This window comes from Nicotiana attenuata, chromosome 8 (genome assembly GCF_001879085.1).
Source record: "Nicotiana attenuata strain UT chromosome 8, NIATTr2, whole genome shotgun sequence".
Classification (NCBI taxonomy): Eukaryota; Viridiplantae; Streptophyta; class Magnoliopsida; order Solanales; family Solanaceae; genus Nicotiana; species Nicotiana attenuata.
In genome coordinates this window covers 14,871,681-14,892,784 of record NC_031996.1, presented here as the reverse complement: position 1 = coordinate 14,892,784, position 21,104 = coordinate 14,871,681, and the positions used below count along the sequence as shown (strand labels likewise).

Genomic DNA, 21,104 nt, shown 5'->3' with positions numbered 1-21,104 from the left:
CCAAGTAAATGGGAGCTTCGAGGTTCGAGAAGACAGGATGCAAAGATACTTAGACAAACTTCAAGTCATATTGCATCGTTTCAAAGAATGGACTCTGGTCCACATTCCTCGAGATCAGAACAGTGAGGCTGATGCACTCGCGAACCTGGGGTCGTCCGTCGAAGAAGATGACATACTCCCAGGGGCTGTTGTACAGTTATCCAAGTCGGTGATTGAAGAAGGACACGCCGAGATCAACTCAACAAGTCTAATGTGGGATTGGAGGAATAAATACATCGACTATTTGAGAAACGGGAAGCTGCCCACAGACCCAAAAGAATTGAGGGCCCTTCGAGCCAAATCAGCTCGGTTTTCACTCAACGAGAATGGAACACTATATAGAAGGACCTTCGACGGACCTCTAGCAATATGCTTGGGACCGGGGGACACCGATTATGTACTTCGAGAAATCCACGAGGGCACATGTAGAAATCATTCCGGCACCGATTCTTTGGTTCGAAAGGTGATCAGAGTAGGCTACTATTGGGACAACATGGAGAAGGACACCAAGGAATTCGTTCGAAGGTGTGACAAATGCCAAAGGTTTGCGCCAATGATTCACCAACCCGGTGAACAGCTACATTCAGTCTTATCACCATGGCCGTTCATGAAATGGGGATGGACATCGTCGGCCCCCTACCAACGGCTCCAGGTAAAGCTAGATTTATTCTGTTTATGACTGACTATTTCTCGAAATGGGTGGAAGCACAGGCCTTCGAGAAGATAAGAGAAAAAGAAGTCATTGACTTCATCTGGGACCACATCATATGCTGATTCGGGATCCCCTCCGAGATTACATGTGATAATGGGAAGCAATTCATAGGCAGCAAGGTGACGAAATTCCTTGAAGATCATAAAATCAAGAGGATCCTATCAACGCCCTATCACCCATGTGCAAATGGACAGGCCGAGTCCACGAACAAGACCATCATCCAAAACTTGAAAAAGAGGTTAGAAAATGCAAAGGGAAAATGGAGAGAGGTATTGCTCGGAAGTACTATGGGCATACCGAACAACTTTGAAGTCAAGCACAGGAGAGATACCGTTCTCTTTGGTATACGGGTTCGAGGCTTTGATACCGGTCGAGGTCGGAAAGCCAAGCGCCAGGTTTTGACATGCCACCGAGGACTCGAACAGCGAGGCCATGACTACAACCCTCGAGCTACTAGATGAAAAGCGAGAGGTTGCACTAGTCCGAATGGCCGCCCAAAAACAGAGGATCGAGAGATATTATAACAGGAGAACAAACCTTCGATACTTCGGAGTTGGGGACTTAGTCCTAAGGAAAGTCACCCTCAAAACTCAAAACCAAAATGAAGGGAAGCTAGGCCCGAGCTGGGAAGGATCGTACCGCGTCCTCGGAGTAGTAAGCAAAGGGTCCTACAAACTTGGCACCATGGAAGGCGAGCAACTTCCAAGCAATTGGAACATATCGATGCTCAAACGCTATTATTGCTAAGGTATAACCTTCTCCCCTTTCGCTTTATGTCTCATACTAATTTCTTACAAGTGTTTGATGGGAGATGACAAAGCACCCTTCGACTCGAAGACCTTGGGTTTTAAAGCATGCGTTGCACTCTTTTTCCCTTCGATCGGGTTTTATCCCAAATAGGTTTTACCGGCGAGGTTTTTAACGAGGCAACATCTATATGCTACCTAAGGATAACTCAACAAGTATTCAAGGCTTCCTCTCAATCAGCCTCGAATACTGGGGGGCATCCCCCTCGGAGGTTATCTTTTTGAAAAAATCGAGTTACGCCTAAGGGGACCTCGATAGGAAAATATTGTATTGGGCTAAACGGTCGAATGAACCATGTCCATGTAGAACAATCGAGCCTCTGAAGGCAAGAACATGTACACATATATCAAATAATCAAAGAAGCCTCTCTGCTTGTCAAAACACTGTGTGCCTCAAAGAAGTTTACTACTGTCACGCAAAACGGCTCAAGGGCTAAAAATCCTCGAACACTCGGGGACTGTCATTGACAGTCAGCTCATCGAAGTCATCAAAAACTCGAGCTCGTAAGACCTCAGTAAAGCAGCATCGAATTTGTAAGACCTCAACGAGGCATGCCCAAACTTATAAGACCTCAATGAGGCAATACCGAGATTATAAGACCTCAACGAGGCGTACTCAAATTTATAAGACCTTAAAAAGGCATAACCCCGATATTAAGGCCAAGGCTATATATTCGAACTTGTAAGACCCCTAAAAAGGCATACCCTCAATGTAGATACCAAGGTCACCGCACCCGGGGACTAAAGGCTACGGCCAAACATAAAGACTACGGTCGAACTAAAAGGCTACGGTCGAATTAACGCGGCTCGGAGACGTCCGATTGCCCGCCATAAAACTAAAGGCCTTCCAATACTTCGAAAATACTTCGAAAAGAACCGGTTAATCAGGCTACCCTCGGCATAAGCAAAGGAGCTTCGATAATATCAGCTCCGAACAATAAAAAGGCTTTGAAAACAATCAACCTTCGATGAAAAGGTTTCGAAAATTCAGCCTTCGAGCGAACCTCCCGAGATACTCAACTATCATCACATATCGACTCATAATCGAGGTTCTCATTTGAGCCGTCGATGAGTCAGACGAACATAAAACATGCCAAGGCATAATCAAAACTTCAAAAGTCTTTAGCCAAAATGAGGGAAAACTATAGCCATATTAAAGGTCACATCGACCCTATCCAAAAAGAGCCTAAGGGCCAATGCGTAAGAGCCGAAGGGCCAGCCTAAAGAGCCTAAGGGCCAATGCTTAAGAGCCTAAGGGCCAGCCTAAAAATCCTAAGGGCCAATGCGTAAGAGCCTAAGGGCCAGCGTAAAGAGCCTAAGGGCCGATCTAAAGAGCCTAAGGGCTAACGTGTTAAAAACTCGAGGGTCGATAGCCCCGGGTCGAAATTTGACTCGAGGATCGAACCCCGAACGGTCAACTATTATCGATCATTCATCGAGCATGAAAACCTAAGGGGTTTATATTATAAGTCCGACACATCGGACTGGTTTTCGACAAACATCAAAGTTTATTCCAAAAAGACAAAGGGAAGACAAGAAATGACGAAAAGCAAAGATCCTTATATATATATAAAGGTTCACAAAGACATATTTGCAAGGCTCACGCCTGGAGCCCTTACACAAAAAAGGGACAAATAAAAACCTAATCTACCGCCGGGGTCACTTGACCGGACAGAGCTCCCTTAGAAGTTGTGCCTTCAACGGCTTGGCCCTCGACCCGGAACATCAACGGCCTCCTCCCCCTCGGGGACTTCACCTTCATTTTCATCATCCTCCAAGTCGCTGGCCGAACCACTGGGTGAACCATCATCGGAAGAAAGTAGAGCTGCCGATTCTTCCTCTAGGCCTTCACCCTCTCGATCTCAGCAGACAAATAGATGCCCCCTGCATGTACATCCTCAAGAGCTGTCTCCGAGATCTTAATCGGGCATGCTCCAAGGCTCGGGTCAATTCAAGCTCGACCTCTTCAGATACCTTCTTGGCTCGAGCATTCGCAGCTGCAGCATCTTCTCGGTACGAGGATATGAGTGCATCGGCTTCAGACTTGGCTGCAGATAGCGCGGCGACCGATTCAGAATGGAGATCCTTATACTTACTAGTATCCGCCCTTGCATCCTGAAGATGATGCTCAACCGAGGTCAAATTTCCTTGGAGGGTATCTCTCTCGGAGGCTAACTCGTCCACACGCTGCTTGAGTCCGAGAATCTCAATATCCCTGGCTCTGAGCCCCTCCCTCATTAGGACATCCTTCTTCTCAAGCTGCAAAAATCAACCCAAAGGTGTTAAATGCTAAAGTCGGACAAGCACGAAAATAAAAACATACGAAGACTGTATTACCTGCTCAACAAGATCGGTCTGCTCTCGAGACACCGTCTCCAAACGAGCCCGAAGGTCACAAAGTTCTTCCTCCTTTTTTGCAAAAAGAGCTCTGAGCTCGTCAGCCTCTGATGAGAGCCTCCTACACTCTTCCTCATAGCGGGTCAACTCATCTTGGGACTTAGCAAAGGCCCGATTGTAAAGCACTATAGCCTGAAAGCATGAAAGAACAAAATCAGGAAGATGAGGATCGGAGCTCAGAGCATAGTCGACGAAAGATTACCTGTTTGCATAGCCTCTAGGCTTCCTCGAAAATGAGCGAGGCGTTAAGCTCGGGGTTTCCTTCGACCCCAGTGAAGAATCCTTCAAACACGTCATTCTCCCCGAGAGACGCCCCCACATCGGAAGTCTCTCTATTATTCCATTCCTCGGGGAATGGCATCCTTTCAACGGGAATTAGATCCGAGGTCCTAACTCGGACAAAGCGGCTTATCCACCCTCTGTCCTTGCCTTCGTCGGTGTAAGCAAAGAGAATCTTCGGGGCCCGACGTTGAAGCTTAATCAGACCGCCTCGATAAAGTCGGGGGCTGTACATCCTAATCAGATGGTCAAGGGTAAAAGGCATCCCCTCAACCATGTTTGCAAAGTGCCTAATCATGTAAACAGTGCGCCAAAATGATGGATGTATTTGGCCGAGTGTCACCCGATATTGTCTATAGAAATCGAGGATTACGGGGTCTATCGATGGCGAGGATGGTTCTACCGGACCTAGGGTAAAAGGATATGTGTATACACTAAGGAAACCGATTTTATGTGTCGTTACGTCTTCCTCCCGAGAAGGAATCTCCACTTGCACCGCCTCTCCCCAGAGGCAATCAGCTTTCACCTTCCCAGTGTCGGTTATCAGGCTAATATATCGGGACATGGGTTCGCACCACCCCGATTTCGAAGAAGGCTTGTCAACCGTGGAATCGGAGGATGTTTCGCAGGGTCCGGTGATGCACTCCTCAAGACGAGGGGGTACTATGGCCTTGCCCTTAGACGAGCGTGAAGATGAAGAAGCTTTATCATCTTGGGGGATGGTTCTAGAGGTCTTCGCCATTTTTATTACTGAAAGATTTCAGAGGAAAAGAGAAAAACTGGATGAGAGACGAACACAAGAAAGAAGTAAGAAGAGTTGTTGAAGGTTTGGAGATATGATGAAGAGTAGGGAGTGAAACATTGGAGTATTTATAGGGGTCAATAGTGCACATTAGGGAAAGTCGAAGGATGGCCAACCGTCGAAATCAATTCGAGGCTTTTCAAGAGCCGTGCGAACGTGACTTTTGAACATCCTTTTTTGTCACGTCAATCGCTCGCATAACATAACTGACATAATGATAGAGGCATTGAAGAGTTGAAGCATTCAAATCGTTCCTTGTTATTTCATTCCAAGAAATGCGGGGACTATCTGTATACGGTCAAAATCAGGGAAGGTCGATTTTAAGGCTTCTATGGCGTTTCAAGCCCGGGCTCGATGGGCTCGAAGCACAGTCTAAGGCTCGTCCCCGAAGCACTCGCCTCGAGAGGATATATCGAAGACTCATCATAGCGGATCTCGAGGCAGCATGAAAATCGACGACCATCATGGAAAGGCGGAAAATTCCCGAGGGAACGTGATTAGAACTGACAGAGTCTGCGAGAAATAGTACAAATCCATACTGAGCCATTGTACAGCTGTACCAATAGCATTCCCTCGTCATTATTAGACATGTACTATGTTGGGATTTCCCCCTCCTTTATAAAGGGGACCCTTATCATTTTGTAAGGGGGATGAAGATTGAATACAATAGAACATTCTCTGCTTTTCTTGTCTAAACGTGCTCAACAATCACTCTACAGATTTATTGCTTGTTCATTCATTGTTCTTCATTTATTGCCCATTACTAATCGCAAAGGGTTATCTTTATGGCCTTCGATATCATTGTTTCTTCATCAATTATTCATTGCTAACCGCCTTAAGTAGACCTTGGGGCCCCCTATTCCAGCCAGCTCGAGGCCCAGTCTTGCGACAGCATTGGTTTGCATATCTTGTTCTCTTTAATTACACTCAGCATATATCGCAAAACAACTAGTATTGAAATAAATCATATATTTTTAGAACCACAAAATCAAATATAATTATTAATACCATTTTCAAGGTAAAAAATGTATTAAAACAGAGTTCCGAAAAGTTTGTCAATCTTGAATTAACTGAGGCACAAAGTAACGACAGTGCAGATGAGTTTTGCACGATTCACTGAAAATGTTCTTCTAGAGTTCTTAAGTAAAGCTTTCAGAGTTATTATATTTAAAAAGCTTAAATATGGACCAAAAAAGAGGTGATATTACCCTATTCTTAACCCATAAAACGAGAAAAATATACTCTAGTAAAACTTATGCATATACTCCCTCTGTTTTAATTTAGATGAGGTAATATGATTCGGTACGGAGTTTAAGAAAAAAAAAAGATCACTTTTGAAATTTGTGGCATTAATAATTTAATAGGTAAAAGCTTTGTGGGCCATGACCTTTGTGAGTTTATAAAAGCTTCTCATTGAAGATAAAATAGACAAAAATAAAGAGTTTAAAATTGAATTATTTCCAATGATATAAATGTGGCTTTCTTTTTTTTGAAAGGACTAATTTAAGATTTGAAAGCCAATCCGATATCGGAATTTGATAAAATTGTTATGGTTGAACTCGTATCGGAATGGGTATTCGGATTTCGTAAAAATTATATCGGGTTCCGAGAGGCGGGTCCCGCGTTGACTTTTGGTGACTTTTTGAATGTGAAATTTTAAGTCGGTGTTATATTATCCGGAATTATTTTCGATGAATTTTAATGAAGTTATACAATTAATATGGATAGATTTGAGCCGTCCGAAGGTTAATTCAAGCAAGAAGGGATTGTGAAATATCGACATAACTTCAAAGATGTAAGTATCTTGCCTAACCTTGTGTGGGGGAATTTCCCCTTAGGCGTTGAGTCTTATGTGGAAATTGTGTGATTTCAAACCATGTACGTGAGGTGACGAGTACGTACTTGGTTTATATGTGCAAATTATATTGGTTAAAATTCGTGGACACCCTTATGTATTAAATTGGAAAATTTTATGGGACTTACTAAATCTATTATATGCCATGCCTCATTCCTTATTGCCGATGTTGTTTTGATATGATAATTTGAAGTGATTGCTACTCGACTTTTATGTGAACTCCGTGTTTGTTTGAGTTTTCATTTTTTTTATGGAAAATTTCATTCTTGATTTTTATTATAGATAATTTAAATGGGAAATTGTGTTAGTAAGGTGAATAAATATATTTATTTCATGAAGTTGTGATATTTTAGCACTTGTAGTGCAATTTGTGAATGATGTGATAATTGAGCACTTGAGGTGAAAATCATGATATATTGTAATATTTGAAAATTTGTAGTATAATTTGTGAAGAATGTGATAATTGAGTACTCGAGGTGTAACTTGTGAAATGTTGTGATATTTGAACACTTGTAGCGCTCATGTACTGGATTCTTTCCTTGAGATTGTTGTGTTTTTACTTTGGGACTACGGATCGATATTCCGGGAGATTCCCCTGCACATTTATATTTGGGACTACGGGAATGCACCCGGGAGATTCCCATGTACTGGATATTTACTTTGGGACTACGGATCGATATTTCGGGAGATCCCCCTGCACATTTATATTTGGAACTACGGGAATGCACCCGGGAGATTCCCCTGTATTGGATATTTACTTTGGGACTACGGATCGATATTCCGGGAGATCCCCAACACATATATTGAGGATACCAAGAGATCCTCGGGATACCAAGAGATCTCCAACACATATGTTGAGGATACTGAGAGATCCTCGGGATACCAAGAGATCCCCAGCACATATATTGAGGATACTGAGAGATCCCCGAGCATTTACATTTGGGACTACGGGACGGAATCCCGGGAGATCCCCTGTCGATGTTTCTGAGTACAGAGTGTCTAAACCAAAGAAAAGTACATAAGGGTGTGATGAGGGCACATGATGCCAAGTGTTAGGGTTCAAGTATTGAGACCCATATTGTATGATTATGAGATAAGGTGTCACAGGGTGACTTATATTCGAAGGTTATCTATTTGAAAAGATTATAATCAAAGGTACTTATTTTCAATTAACTATTTTGAAATGTCACCGGGTGACTTATATTCGAAAAATATTATTTGAAAGAACTTTTATTCAAAAAAATATATTTATTTGAAAGAATTATATTCGGAAGAGACTTATTGAAAGAATTATATTTGATGATATTTATTTGGAAGAATTATATTTGAAAGATAATTATTCGAAGGAAGTACAAAATATATTTATTGGAAAGGATTATATTCTAATGATTATTATTTGAAAAACTTATGGGTGAAAGATTTACATTTGAAGGACTTGGTTAATTGGTTGTACTTGTATTCATTAGTTGTTGAACAATATTTATAGTGTTCTTGTTGCCTTGCTGTTTATAACACTGGTTGATTTTTGTTGCTATCACTAGTTGTTTTTCAGTATTATTGTATACTGTTATATTGCACAGGTTATTTGATTAGTAAGTGTCTTGACTGTACCTCGTCACTACTCCACCGAGGTTAGTCTTGATACTTACTGGACACCGACTGTGGTGTGCTCATACTACACTTTTGTACATTTTTGTACAGAGCCAGATATTGGAGATATCGGACTCGGACAGAGTTAATGTGTTGATCTCAAGGATTCAAGGTAGAGCTGCTTGGTCGTCGCAATTCCTTGGGGTCTTTCTATGTAACTAATCTCTCTGAACGTGCGTTGCACGTTTATCTCATATCATTATTATAAAGTTTGTATTATACTATAGCGAATTTTTATCATATGCGTACTTTAAGATTTTTTTTAGTTATAAGGGCATTTGGACACACGTTATTTGCAATTAAATATTTAATTTACAATTTTATCTATTATTTTAATTTTAATTTTAAATTAAAAAAAATGAACCTAAAAGTTTTGTTTGAGTATGGTAATGTTTCCCTCACAAATGTTCTAACTTCTTCTCTACGTGAAATTCATGTCAAATAATATCAACTTCAAATTTAACTCAAAATACTAAATTTTTCAAACTTCAACCAAATATGGTCCAAACATAATAATTTAAAATGAATAAGTAATCAGTATGTACGGTTAACAATCGTAAAATAAATTTCTTTTTTGTTGGTTAACAAATAAATTTTTTAGAATATTAAAAAATGTACTTTCAAAACTTTAATATACGTATGATAAAACTATTGGGAGTATTATTTATGAAAGAAAAGTCTAAATGAGAAAAACATGAAATTGACTCAAGGATAACATCGATATAGATTTGCTTGAGGAACACACATCTTTCTCTTCCTTTCTAATGAGCGACAAAGTTCCGTTGTAAAAAGGAATCATTTTAAATACGAAGTATATTTTTTCCTCCATTTTTAGTTCACATTTTACTTAAAAAAAACCAACATAACATGCACAAATTCTTCGTCTTCTTCACATGCACCAATAATTAATATTTATATATATATATAAAAATAAGTGGTAGAATTATAATCTCATTTGTAGATATGAAGGATTGAACTGGATAGTGAGTTCTTTTTTATTTACTGAATAATCAAGTAAGATAAAATTAAGAGAAAAGTCCCATATATGTCTATAGACTATTGCAGATAATAATGGAGTTATAATTCATACAGAATATCTTTCAAAGAAATATTTATTTCTTTCACTCGTAAGAACGTAAATAGAACTTCATTGCAAACAAAGTGGATCGTTAAGGAGATTAATGTATGCAAAGAGCAGATGATATTAATATCTAAAATACTATGATAAAAATGATCATTGGTAGTTTTTGAATATCAAAACAAAATTAATGATTTATTTTATTTATCAAACTTAAACTGTTTTATCATCCTACTTAACAAATAGTGCAGAATGCCTTTAATTTTTTTAGTTAAACTTATTCCCACCAACTAATCTTTGTATGTACAGGAATATGCACAAACGAAAACAGATCACAAGTACATCAAGAAAGACTAAAAAATTTGCTTTGGTACTAATATTTGTTAGCGGATGAATCCAAAAACATACATAAAGGATAAAATTAAGAATATAAAATTTATATTGATAATCCAAGAAAAAAGACTGTCAAAATGTTGGACAATCAACTTTTTTCTAATTACATATCTAATTTAATATATGAAAGAGGTACAACAATAAATCGCCGACTAAAAAAAGTATTATTTTGCACAAACTATATTAACATGAAAGTAACCAATATACTCAAACTCATAAAAAAGATTACTGTATACTCATAATTAAACAAATTTTCTAGGACATAAATAATCAGTGGAAATATAAATACTGATTTATTAATTACAGTAAATTAAAATAAACATTAAATATAATTGAGTGAAGTAAAGCAATAAAAACAGTATCACCCAAAATGTGAACACGAAAACTAAGAAATAAAGGACGAAGAAGAAACATACAATATACACAAATACACATGTATACTGACTCCTTTAAAGGAATAGTTGTGATTGTTAAATTGTTGGCTTGGTAAAATGAATAGTTGTGACTTTTAGCATTGGCTTGACAACTCTTCTTAGGAATACGTTTTTTTTAATATCTAAGTTATTAAAATTATGTAGAAGGGTATTTTAGTAATTCAATTTTTTAGTGTAGGGCTTCCCAATATTATTATTATTATTAAAATAAAGTTTTAAGTGTATAATTATGCATAAAAGAATAAACCAGATGTTTATGTGAATGATCAATGTAGATTTTCGTGTTGTGACTTATTTGTCGAGGTTAATATAATTAGATATCTTTTAAACCTATAAAAATAAACAATCGAAGTTTAATTAGATACACATGATTGCTTAATTTATTTCAATCTTATGAGGTATAAAATATAATGAAGTGAATCTTACATAAACTTCCTTATAAATGATACTCTTGCTATATGTTCCTTTTTATGTGTCTCAATTGCTTTGTCATTATCGAAACTTGTGTTGTCAAAGTACAACATGCTTCATATTACATAATTATTAATATCAATAGTTGATATTTAAATTTAGATCAGGCTGGACATGAGGTGGCTTCAGCTTTCCGAGAACATGACCCTTGATAGGAAGGTGTGGAGCTCGAGCTTTAGGGTTGAAGGTTAGGAGGTAGTTGAGCGTTTTTCTACTCCGTACTGGGTGTAGGGCTAGTCTGATAGTGCCTTGTCTTAGAATGCTATTGGTTCATGTTGTGTNTTAATTTTGTGCCGATAAGGTTGATTTGCATAAAAGGAGAAGTTAGATACGGTAAAAGATATGAAAAGAATGAGGGATGATATAAAGTCTACCTTCAGGGACGAGTGCACAATCTCGTTCATCCAAGTTAAGGAGTTGTGACTTTCCAACTTAGACTTCTCAACCGGGCCTATCACGGGCTTTAACCATACATCCGCCTGGCCTGACTTCTTTAAGAGGCTACCTCCCGAAGGAACCTCTATCATTATTTGCCTCATCACCCCACTACTAAAATATCCTACTTCAATAATAGAAGGCACGGAAGTAGGGGTAGTATGGAGCCACGGATGGAATAGGCTGGGGAACATCCATCTAATTTTCTGCTTCTTAGGTTATTGGTATTATTTTTCTGGCCTTTGTTGTTGTTACTGATCTATTGTCTCTTTTCGTCTTATTGAGCTGAGGGTATATTGAATACAACCTCTATACCCATCAAGATAGGGGTAAGGTCTGCGTACATACTACCCTCTCCAGATCCCATTTGTGAGATTATACTGGATTAGTATTGTTGTTGTTGATATCTTAATTTATGAAAATCGTGAATCATTTAGCTAAACAGATAATAAAATAGAATTCACTTATACCTATAGTATATATTGTGTAGAAGTCCTTTTATTGAGTAATTATTTTTGCGTAAATATAGATAGATAATTTGTGGAAACTAATAAGAATAAAAACATTAGGAGAATTATCGGTTAAAATGATGATGGTAAGAATACAAATCAAATTTGGAATATTATACCAACACAAATTTCTCTTTTATATGAAGAAAAATTTAAAAAAAAAAAACCAAAACCCAAGCAATAATACTTTTTTGACAAATATAACTTCAAAATCAAATCAGTTCAAAGATCATTTACATGTAAAAGAAATGCCGCTAATTTATTTTTAATTTTGAATTATTTTATTAATTGTGGGAGTGTTCTTCATTATTTCTTTTCATTTTCTTCCTTCGTATCATTGCTAATTTTTCTTAATTAAGCTCCTACTTGAATTTTTACTGTCGTATCAATTTTGATAAGAAAAGTGAATTCTTTCTCTTTACTCAACACCAACTTGAGATAGTATTTAGATTCTTGCTAACAAAAAAATTGGTATTTTTTCCCCTGAAAAGGGCAAAGACTTTCTTAATGCATAGGTCTCCCTTCGTGTAACTTTTGTAAACTCTCAAAAATTTAGCAGCAGTGGACTTAATCTTTGGATAACATTCGAACTTCTTTCTAAATTATCAAACCTCTTATGCTTCTGAAGATCTTTTTCTTTGAACTTGATAATTGTCTAGTTTTTTTGTTAAGTAACAGTTCTCCATCTTTCTTTCTAATGCGAAATGATTCAACACAATCTATTCCCATTTTAACAAGTATAATGAGAACGTTAGAAGAAAAGCATAAATTGCTAATTACCAAAAAAAAGAAAACATAAATTGCTAGGCAACTTGCTTTGAATCATTACTAATAGAACAGACATTGAAGTTGTTTTCTTGGAAAAGAGATATAACTAATGCATAATACATATATAAATGCTATGTAATAGTAATACTTTTTCACCTTTGAATTAATACATTTTTCGGGATAATGAAAAATTAAGATGATGGGACGCTAATGTTATCAGTATAATTAAAAGAAGCAACGGAATACTGCTAATTGAGAAATGACCGCAAGATTTGTAAACTACGTGCCAATCAGCCTTCTAAATTATCCCATGAAATTATTGCGGATGAAATCCAAAAGAGATAATTGTGCCTTGTAAATTTTTATCCCATGATGACAAGATCTTTGAAATAGAACATCTCAAAGGTTCAAAAATATAGAGTACTTAGAAACTGTTCGGAACAATAATTGTAGTAACCTATTATGAAGGTATGCGTCCCTTCCTACAAACTTGTTATTTTAATTTAATTTTTTTCTAAGTAGTTGCTGGCTAGTTTTTTAGGACAGAAAGTTTTCGGGACATTATAATATTTGTTGTGAAGGATCACACCCCTTCAAATAAAGTTGCTGCTTTCTTTTATATAGGTGAGATAATTAGATTTTTAAAAGGGGTAAATCTTTCATACTTTTAATATAATATAAATATAGATAGATAGATAGATATAGATTTAGCTAGGCTTGTAACTGTAGGTACGTGGTCCGAAAGGTCAGAGAAATGTCGAAAAGTTGAAGGAAACTCGAATTCCTATTGGTTGGATGACGCAGTAATATCTGTGTTACTCACAATTTCCTTGCTATTTACCTTTCCCTTTGGACCCTTAACCTCTAAGAAATACGGGGTGTATCACGTGACTATTAATTGGCCCCATCCACAGGTCCCAAAATCGTAGTCGTAGCTTTAGTTCCCCCACCCCAAACCCCCGTATTTCTTGTTGAATTTTGGTTCAATCTTCCCATTCTGGGTTGTAGAATAGGCGATGGTGGATGACATCGATGATATCGTTGGACACATCAATTGGGACGATGTAGATGACCTCTTCCACAATATTCTAGAGGATCCCGCCGACAATCTCTTCTCTGCTCATGATCCGTCCGCGCCGTCTATCCAGGAGATCGAGCAGCTTCTCATGAACGATGATGAAATCGTCGGTCACGTGGCTGTCGGAGAGCCTGATTTTCAACTTGCTGACGACTTTCTCTCCGACGTGCTAGCCGATTCTCCTGTTCAGTCCAATCTTTCTCACTCTGATAAAGTCATTGGATTCACCGATTCCAAGGTTTCAAGTGGCTCCGAGGTGGATGATGACGACAAAGACAAGGAGAAGGTTTCCCAGTCGCCGATTGAGTCTAAGGACGGCTCCGACGAACTAAACAGTGATGATCCCATCGATAAAAAGCGCAAGAGGTATCTCTCCAAAATTTTGGCCTTTTCTCTTTCCTTTTTTGTAATTTATTCAACATAGTTTTCTCTACCTTAAATTAAAATGGCTCTGTTTATTTAGCTCATGCTTATTAAATAAAAGGATCCTCTTTTACTGGTCTTAATTTGAATTATGCACGGTGACCCAAAAATCCTTTGCAATTCTTCTTCTTCTTTTCAATCCTTTTGTATAGATAACCAGGATTTACTTACTTTTGCTATTTTTAGATGTAATCACAACACTTTCTTAGGTGCTGGTTTTGACATCAATAATACTTGCTATTGTAAAAACGAAAAACTTTTTCTCCTTTTTTTCAATCAGTAGTAGCTGATTATGCCATCCCACATTTTGTCTTCTTCTCAGCGGATTTCTGAAGGAGTTTCTCTCTACAAGATTACAGTAATTTGACATTGTACATTGATTGTGGTAACTGCTGAGTATGCATTAGCCATTAAGTTTAGAGTTGATTTGTGCTGTGTTAGAACATAACGTTCATTGTCTGTTTGTTGATTATGAAACAAAAGTATGATTCTTCTTTCCAAAGTCTGATTTGTCAATACTGATTTTTATCAAAGCACATGACGGTTCAATGTTTCCATTAATTTGCGACTTGTGAAACATGGTGATATGCTGAACTGTGCGAATGTAAGCTACACCGCCTTCCTGTAGTACTATGAGTAGTTGAAGCAGGGGAATACACACCACCAAGCGGGAACTTTGCTGACAAAGCAAACTGGTGCTGGACTTTCTCTTAGAAGAAGAAACCATGTTCCATAAAGATTGCACTTATTTAGTGTGTGATGTATACTATATGTCTATATCCAGGAAGAATGTGTAGTTCATCATACTTAAAATTGGAGATATCATCATGTGCACTTATCTAGACTACTGTAATGCATCCCTCTGCTCTTCTCCTTCAAGATGATAATGGGTTTGCGTTTATCTAATCTGTGATGTATATAGCAGATTAAAGAAAATTTGAGTAAAAAACTTAATATTTGATCTTCCAGGCAATTGAGAAACAGAGATGCAGCTGTCAGGTCACGAGAGCGGAAGAAGTTGTATGTTAGGGATCTTGAGTTGAAGAGTAGATACTTTGAATCAGAGTGCAAGAGGTTGGGGTTAGTTCTCCAGTGCTGTCTTGCAGAAAATCAAGCTTTGCGCTTCTCTTTGCAGAATAGCAGTGCTAATGGTGCTTGTATGACCAAGCAGGAGTCTGCTGTGCTCTTGTTGGGTAAGGATAAGAAAATTCTTGTCATTTTAGTGAAATACATTCTCTATATCACTTTTTCTGACATAAATTTTTGGACTCGGCTTTGGTTAACGCCTGAAGCAAGTCTTAGACTAGACAGTCTGGCAATTTTTGTAGGTTGCCATGCTTATGTAGAATAGGAAGGTTCATTAATTTCTCTCAAGTGCTTATATAGCCTTTAATTTACTTAATGCAATGTGAAATCTGCAGAATCCCTGCTGTTGGGTTCCCTGCTTTGGTTCCTGGGCATCATATGCCTGCTCATTCTTCCCAGCCAACCGTGGTTAATTCCAGAAGAAAATCAACGAAGCAGAAACCACGGTCTTCTGGTTCCAATAAAGGGAGGAAATAAGACTGGTCGGATTTTTGAGTTCCTGTCCTTCATGATGGGCAAGAGATGCAAAGCTTCAAGATCGAGGATGAAGTTCAATCCCCATTCTTTGGGAATTGTGATGTGACTCATTGTGATCAAATCCTTTCCCTTGGTGGATCATGCTTCCTTTGAGTTCTTTAGTTTGTATCATAGACTTTCTGTATGAGTCTTTGCTTTTACATCTGAAGGACGTCGTTCAGTGTTATTAGTTATGACTTATGAGCTTACTAAGATCTATGCAACTTTTTAACAGTTCCAGCCTAAATTTGTTTCCTTTCTGTTTTGCATTTCCTTTTCTTCGTTCTTTCTGCCCCAGAGTGGTAGTTGTGGCATGGGAGCAGGATTACAAGGCCACCAAAATTTTCAAAATTATGAAATCGATGTGAAGATGAATGGTTGGATTTCTATTAGTTTGATATATGAGGCGGTCTGTGTCTTCTCTCTTTTTTGCTACTCTATTATAATGGCTTGGAGCGGAAAAGCTGGATAGTCTGGAAGTGTATTGACAAATGAGAAAAGAAGCATCTCCGCAAATGTGTGCACTCGTCTTCTTCTTTGGTATGGGTAAAATTTTCAAGGGTTAGAGTAAACTGGGGGCGCTGTTGGAAAATTGAGATGGAGATGAAAACTGGCTCCTGAGGCCATCAAAACGACCTAAAAGATCCAACTTTAAGAAAAAGAAGCTCCTGTTTCCCCATCGACAAGTAGGTGAGGGTATTTTAGGTGAATATCCGCATGCTTTACCTGCCATCCGAACTCCGAATTTACCTAATTATCCTGAAGGGGCATATTCCTATCTGGACTTTATTACTCAAAAATCAATCTTTCATAGACGGTAGACGTCTTCAAGTTTAAAAAAAGTCATAACTTGTTTGCGTAATGGGATTACCGAGAGATGATAAAACTATTATAATAAAAAAAAATATACTAGCGTAAATTTTAAAAGATAAAAAAGAACTACTACTAGTAAAAATTTATTGGACAGTATAATTTGAGGATTGTGTGTAACCCATTTCTTAAAACAAATTATGCTTTGATCTTCCTTTTTTCTTTTGAACGAAGACGGGTGAGATAAGTTCTTGCCAGGTGTTGGGATCCTTTTCACTGGGACAAATGGATTCAAACTAGTGACCATACGCGCACTTAATTGCGTTATTTTTACTACAGCTGATGATTTGCTTAACACTTGTAAGGGAGGGGGGGGTTTGGATTGCATTGCAGAATAAAAGGAAATGGCTGCATCGTAATAATGTTGATAAGTAAGGGCATATAAAGATAGAGTCGTGGAACCCGGAAGGTAAAACTGGTTGCTGGGTTGGTTGTATCGCCTCACTAGCCCCTGTCCTATATATATATATATATATATATATATAAACGGTCTTTTCAGAGTTAGGAGACTGACAAAAAAGTTGGTGCGAGTGAGTATAGCAGCGACACAAACAATGGATGCAGACTACGGTATACCTCGAGAACTCTCTGATTTGCAAAAGCTTCGATCTCAATACCAGCCTGAACTTCCTCCTTGTCTTCAGGTTTCTCTCTTCCTCTTTCTACTTCTCTTCATGTCTTGTGAAGCCTTTTGTGCATGATACTTTTTGCCATCTCGTCCATTCCTTCTCGCTTGAATCTGATTGTTCGTATCGATTTAACGCGCTGTTGTTTTTATTTTTGCCTTTTGGCAGTCATAAGTAGTTTATTGCAAAATGTTCGGGTTCGTGGTTTCTCTGGTATATCAGCCTCGTGAAGAATAGATCTAACGTGGTAGATCACACATATAATGCTGTTTTCTTTCATCAGAGTACCGTTTTGCGGTGTGTTTATTAGGATTATTTTATTCATATCAGATGTGTATTGTTCATCAATCTAATTTTTTTGGGAGTCCTGAGTTCCTACACTATTTGTTCAAATTACAAGTAACTTGATCGTGTATTTAAGAAAATAAAAAATAAGTTAAAACATTTACCTCTTTAATTTTTGCAAGTTTTTCTTTTTTAGGCAAGGACACAGGACTTCCGTCATGTACTATAAAGTATCCTTTTCGATTTTATTCTGAAAGATTTTTACTAGATTTCGCTCAGCTCCAACATGTTATTTTTCACTGTGATATACTTATGGTTTTCCTTTAACGAGTAGCTAGCCGAAAAATCATGTCTTTACTTTTTTCATCTAAAAAAAATCACGTCTTTACATCAGCGGAAGTCATGAACGTATATAAGCTGTCTTTTAAAACAAATTATCAGAAATAATGCTGGTTACCTTTTACATAATAACAATTAGATTGTTCAGACGTTTGTCTGACTGTCCCGAGACATTTGTTCAACTCATCATACTTTGGCGTAATTGCCAGCTTTCAGTCAATTGATTCATTCATTGGTGTCCATTTCTTGTAGTTGATGCATCACCACTTTGCTTTATTGTCCACGTTTAGGTTATTCTGTTTAATTTTGCCTATGATATTCAAGATCCTTGAGCAATTTGTCCTTTGATGTTATTGCTTTAAACATCTTCAGACCTAGCTTTATTCCGAATTGCTCCGATTTGAACAGGGTACTACTGTCCGGGTAGAGCTCCGTGATGCAACCACTGCAGCAGATCCCTCTGGTGAACACACAATTAAACGGTTCTTCCCACACACTTATGGTCAGCCGTTAGCCCATTTTCTTAGGGCAACTGCCAAGGTCCCTGATGCTCAGATAATTACTGAACATCCTGTAATTAGGTATTGCATTTGACGATTGCTTCATAATTCCGCAGTTTACTCGCAAACTGTATCAATATTGGAATCAGGAGATACTTTCTAACAAATACTATGCTGAATTAATGCTTAGGTGTATGTTGTTGTTGTTGTTATTATTATTATTATTATTATTATTATGTGATAATTTATTTTGTCTGTGATTGAATTCCTCTTTTACTTACATCTTCAAAATATTAACCCAAGGGATTGCTATCTGTATCGTCACATTTCATTATGCACTAAAATGAGCTTGATTGCGTTTTTTGTGCACAGTATTCACCTTTATCCCTAGTCTCTTCTATTGGAACGAAAACTGTGCTCACTGTTTATCCTCTTCTTTTGTTAGGGTTGGGGTGCTATTTTGTGGTAGACAATCTCCTGGAGGACACAATGTGCTATGGGGTCTTCATGATGCTCTTAAGGTTCACAACCCCAATAATACCTTGCTTGGGTTTTTGGGTAAGTATTTCCTTTACGATGGTGCTGTAAGTTCTTTACACATTTCTCATTGTTTTTCATTTGAGATCTCCTTTATGGCAGTTATTGGGACGCTGTAGTAATAGCTAACAAGAGTGTCTATTTGCAGATTTATTTCACCACGATTAACACTCTTGCATGTGTCATGTTTAATATTGAGTATCATGCGCTAATGCTGATAATTTTTTTTTTGGTTATGCTCTAATATTTATAGTTCTTAGAAACTTGATTCTCCTCAAGGAAGTCATTTGTGCTGAAACTCTCTTTTTTCAAATCTCAATAGGTGGTTCTGAAGGTTTATTTGCGCAGAAAACTCTAGAGATCACCAATGACGTTCTTGCTACCTATAAGAATCAAGGTATTTACATCTGGTTGAAGTTTCATTTTATATTTACATTTTGCCTTTCTGGGGGGCTTATTTTTGTTGCCTTTTTTCCTATTAAGGTGGATATGACATGCTGGGACGGACAAAAGATCAAATTAGAACGACTGAGCAAGTAAATGCTGCAATGGCTGCATGCAAAGCTTTGAAATTGGATGGCCTTGTCATTATTGGAGGTATTCATAGTGCTACTGTTAATTGTACATGATGAACCTTCAAGTATACACTATTCCCCTTCATCTAAAGTCTAAAAATATGCATTGGCTTGAAGGAGTGACATCAAACACTGATGCTGCTCAGCTGGCAGAAAAATTTGCAGAAGCAAAATGCCCTACAAAAGTATGTGTTATTCCTGTTGATTCATGTATAGTAATGAATGTCCTACTTTATTTTCTTTATCTTCCTGCTTTAGTCCAAACCTTGGCTCTTTTATCCAGTGTATTATCTTATTGTGTCAGTAACATACTAATAGAATTGTTTTTATCTTTAGGTGGTTGGTGTTCCTGTTACATTAAATGGGGATCTCAAGAATCAGTTTGTTGAAGCAAATGTTGGCTTTGACACAATATGCAAGGTACTAATACAAACACCACACAGAATCAGCTCGTAACTAGTTTTTTCCCCTTTGAAATGCATTATCCTGCAGGTTCCTCTTGATGCTTCCTATCCCTTGCTTTAGGTTTTTTCTTTTCGTTTCTAGGTAGGTCGAGAGTTCCATTGGACCTAGTGCTTCTATTTTTCTTCTTTCTTTTTCTTTTTTCTTCTTTCTTTTTTTCTAGTGGAATTTCTGCTGGCTTCTTTCTGCTTTTGATGTTGTATTCCATTTGGTAGATTTACGGTTTTGCAGTGATAGTAGTGTTGAATTTGCAGGTTAATGTGGAAAGGTCCTTTTCTTTCTCATGATGCTGTGCATGTTAATTAAGTATTAGTGTAATTCAAGCTCTGAACTAGCTGATATTGCGTCTTTGACTTCTTAATTTCTGGAATTCTCATTATCTGCGGTTTCATCTCAGGTTAACTCCCAACTCATTAGCAATATGTGCACTGATGCACTCTCAGCAGAGAAGGTACCGACTTTATTCATGTCCTTAGATGTTTTTCATTGCTTTTGAAATAGTTGGGTGTTGTATATACAGCCTAATATACCTATCTGCTGTTATGAAATCTTTATGGAGGGTTGTTTACTTTAGATGATTGTGATTTACAGCCCATGTTTCATGTTACACCTTTATTTTTGTCCTTCTGTTAACATACCATGGGGGATCTTTCCTTTTTTCAGTATTACTATTTCATCAGACTCATGGGGCGAAAGGCATCACATGTTGCCTTAGAATGCACTCTGCAGTCACATCCTAATATGGTTAGTTTTATCTCTGGATTGATCAGCAGATGCTTCAGTTAGGACATGGTGCTTCTTACATATTCCAAGTGTTCTTGGTTCTTCCTTAAAAGTTTTAAGCGATCCTGCAGGTGATTCTTGGTGAGGAGGTAGCTGCGTCGAAGCTAACTCTCTTTGACATCACAAAACAAATTTGTGATGCAGTTCAGGCTAGGGCTGAACATGGTATTGAAACTACTATGTCCTCATTTGTCTGTAGAGTCAGTTTTTGAGTTAAGCAGTCAGCTGATTAAGGTTTTGCATTCAGATAAAAACCATGGTGTTATCCTGTTGCCAGAGGGGCTTATAGAAAGTATTCCTGAAGTATATGCTCTATTGCAGGTATGATGCAAAATTAATTGTTTAATATCTCAGCTGCATTCTAAGGTTCCTTCCTGGCAACCGCTTCTTGATAAC

The 21,104-nt window shown here is 37.7% G+C and overlaps 2 protein-coding genes across 2 annotated transcripts in view; both read left to right on the top strand.

Annotated features, from left to right (window-relative positions):
* On the top strand, positions 13,487-16,000 carry LOC109230966 (bZIP transcription factor 60). The gene is made up of 3 exons (XM_019396471.1): positions 13,487-14,072; positions 15,099-15,322; positions 15,551-16,000. The coding sequence occupies exons 1-3, from the start codon at positions 13,645-13,647 to the stop codon at positions 15,796-15,798; spliced, it is 900 nt and encodes a 299-aa protein (XP_019252016.1). The 5' UTR covers positions 13,487-13,644; the 3' UTR covers positions 15,799-16,000.
* The window catches only part of LOC109230965 (pyrophosphate--fructose 6-phosphate 1-phosphotransferase subunit alpha), a 6,703-nt gene continuing 2,593 nt past the window's right edge, over positions 16,995-21,104 (top strand). The window contains exons 1-11 of the mRNA XM_019396470.1: positions 16,995-17,245; positions 18,260-18,432; positions 18,797-18,909; positions 19,211-19,285; positions 19,372-19,485; positions 19,581-19,648; positions 19,800-19,883; positions 20,323-20,376; positions 20,589-20,669; positions 20,780-20,873; positions 20,956-21,029. Coding sequence (XP_019252015.1) covers positions 17,156-17,245; positions 18,260-18,432; positions 18,797-18,909; positions 19,211-19,285; positions 19,372-19,485; positions 19,581-19,648; positions 19,800-19,883; positions 20,323-20,376; positions 20,589-20,669; positions 20,780-20,873; positions 20,956-21,029 — 1,020 coding nt within the window. The 5' untranslated portion in view covers positions 16,995-17,155. The remainder of the gene's footprint in view (positions 17,246-18,259; positions 18,433-18,796; positions 18,910-19,210; positions 19,286-19,371; positions 19,486-19,580; positions 19,649-19,799; positions 19,884-20,322; positions 20,377-20,588; positions 20,670-20,779; positions 20,874-20,955; positions 21,030-21,104) is intronic.

Coding starts and splice junctions, on each gene's coding strand:
- LOC109230966 (XM_019396471.1), top strand. CDS start 13,645: ATGGTGGATGACATCGATGATATCGTTGGACACATCAATTGGGACGAT. Junction 14,073..15,098: donor ATCGATAAAAAGCGCAAGAG/GTATCTCTCCAA, acceptor TTGATCTTCCAG/GCAATTGAGAAACAGAGATG. Junction 15,323..15,550: donor GTCTGCTGTGCTCTTGTTGG/GTAAGGATAAGA, acceptor TGAAATCTGCAG/AATCCCTGCTGTTGGGTTCC.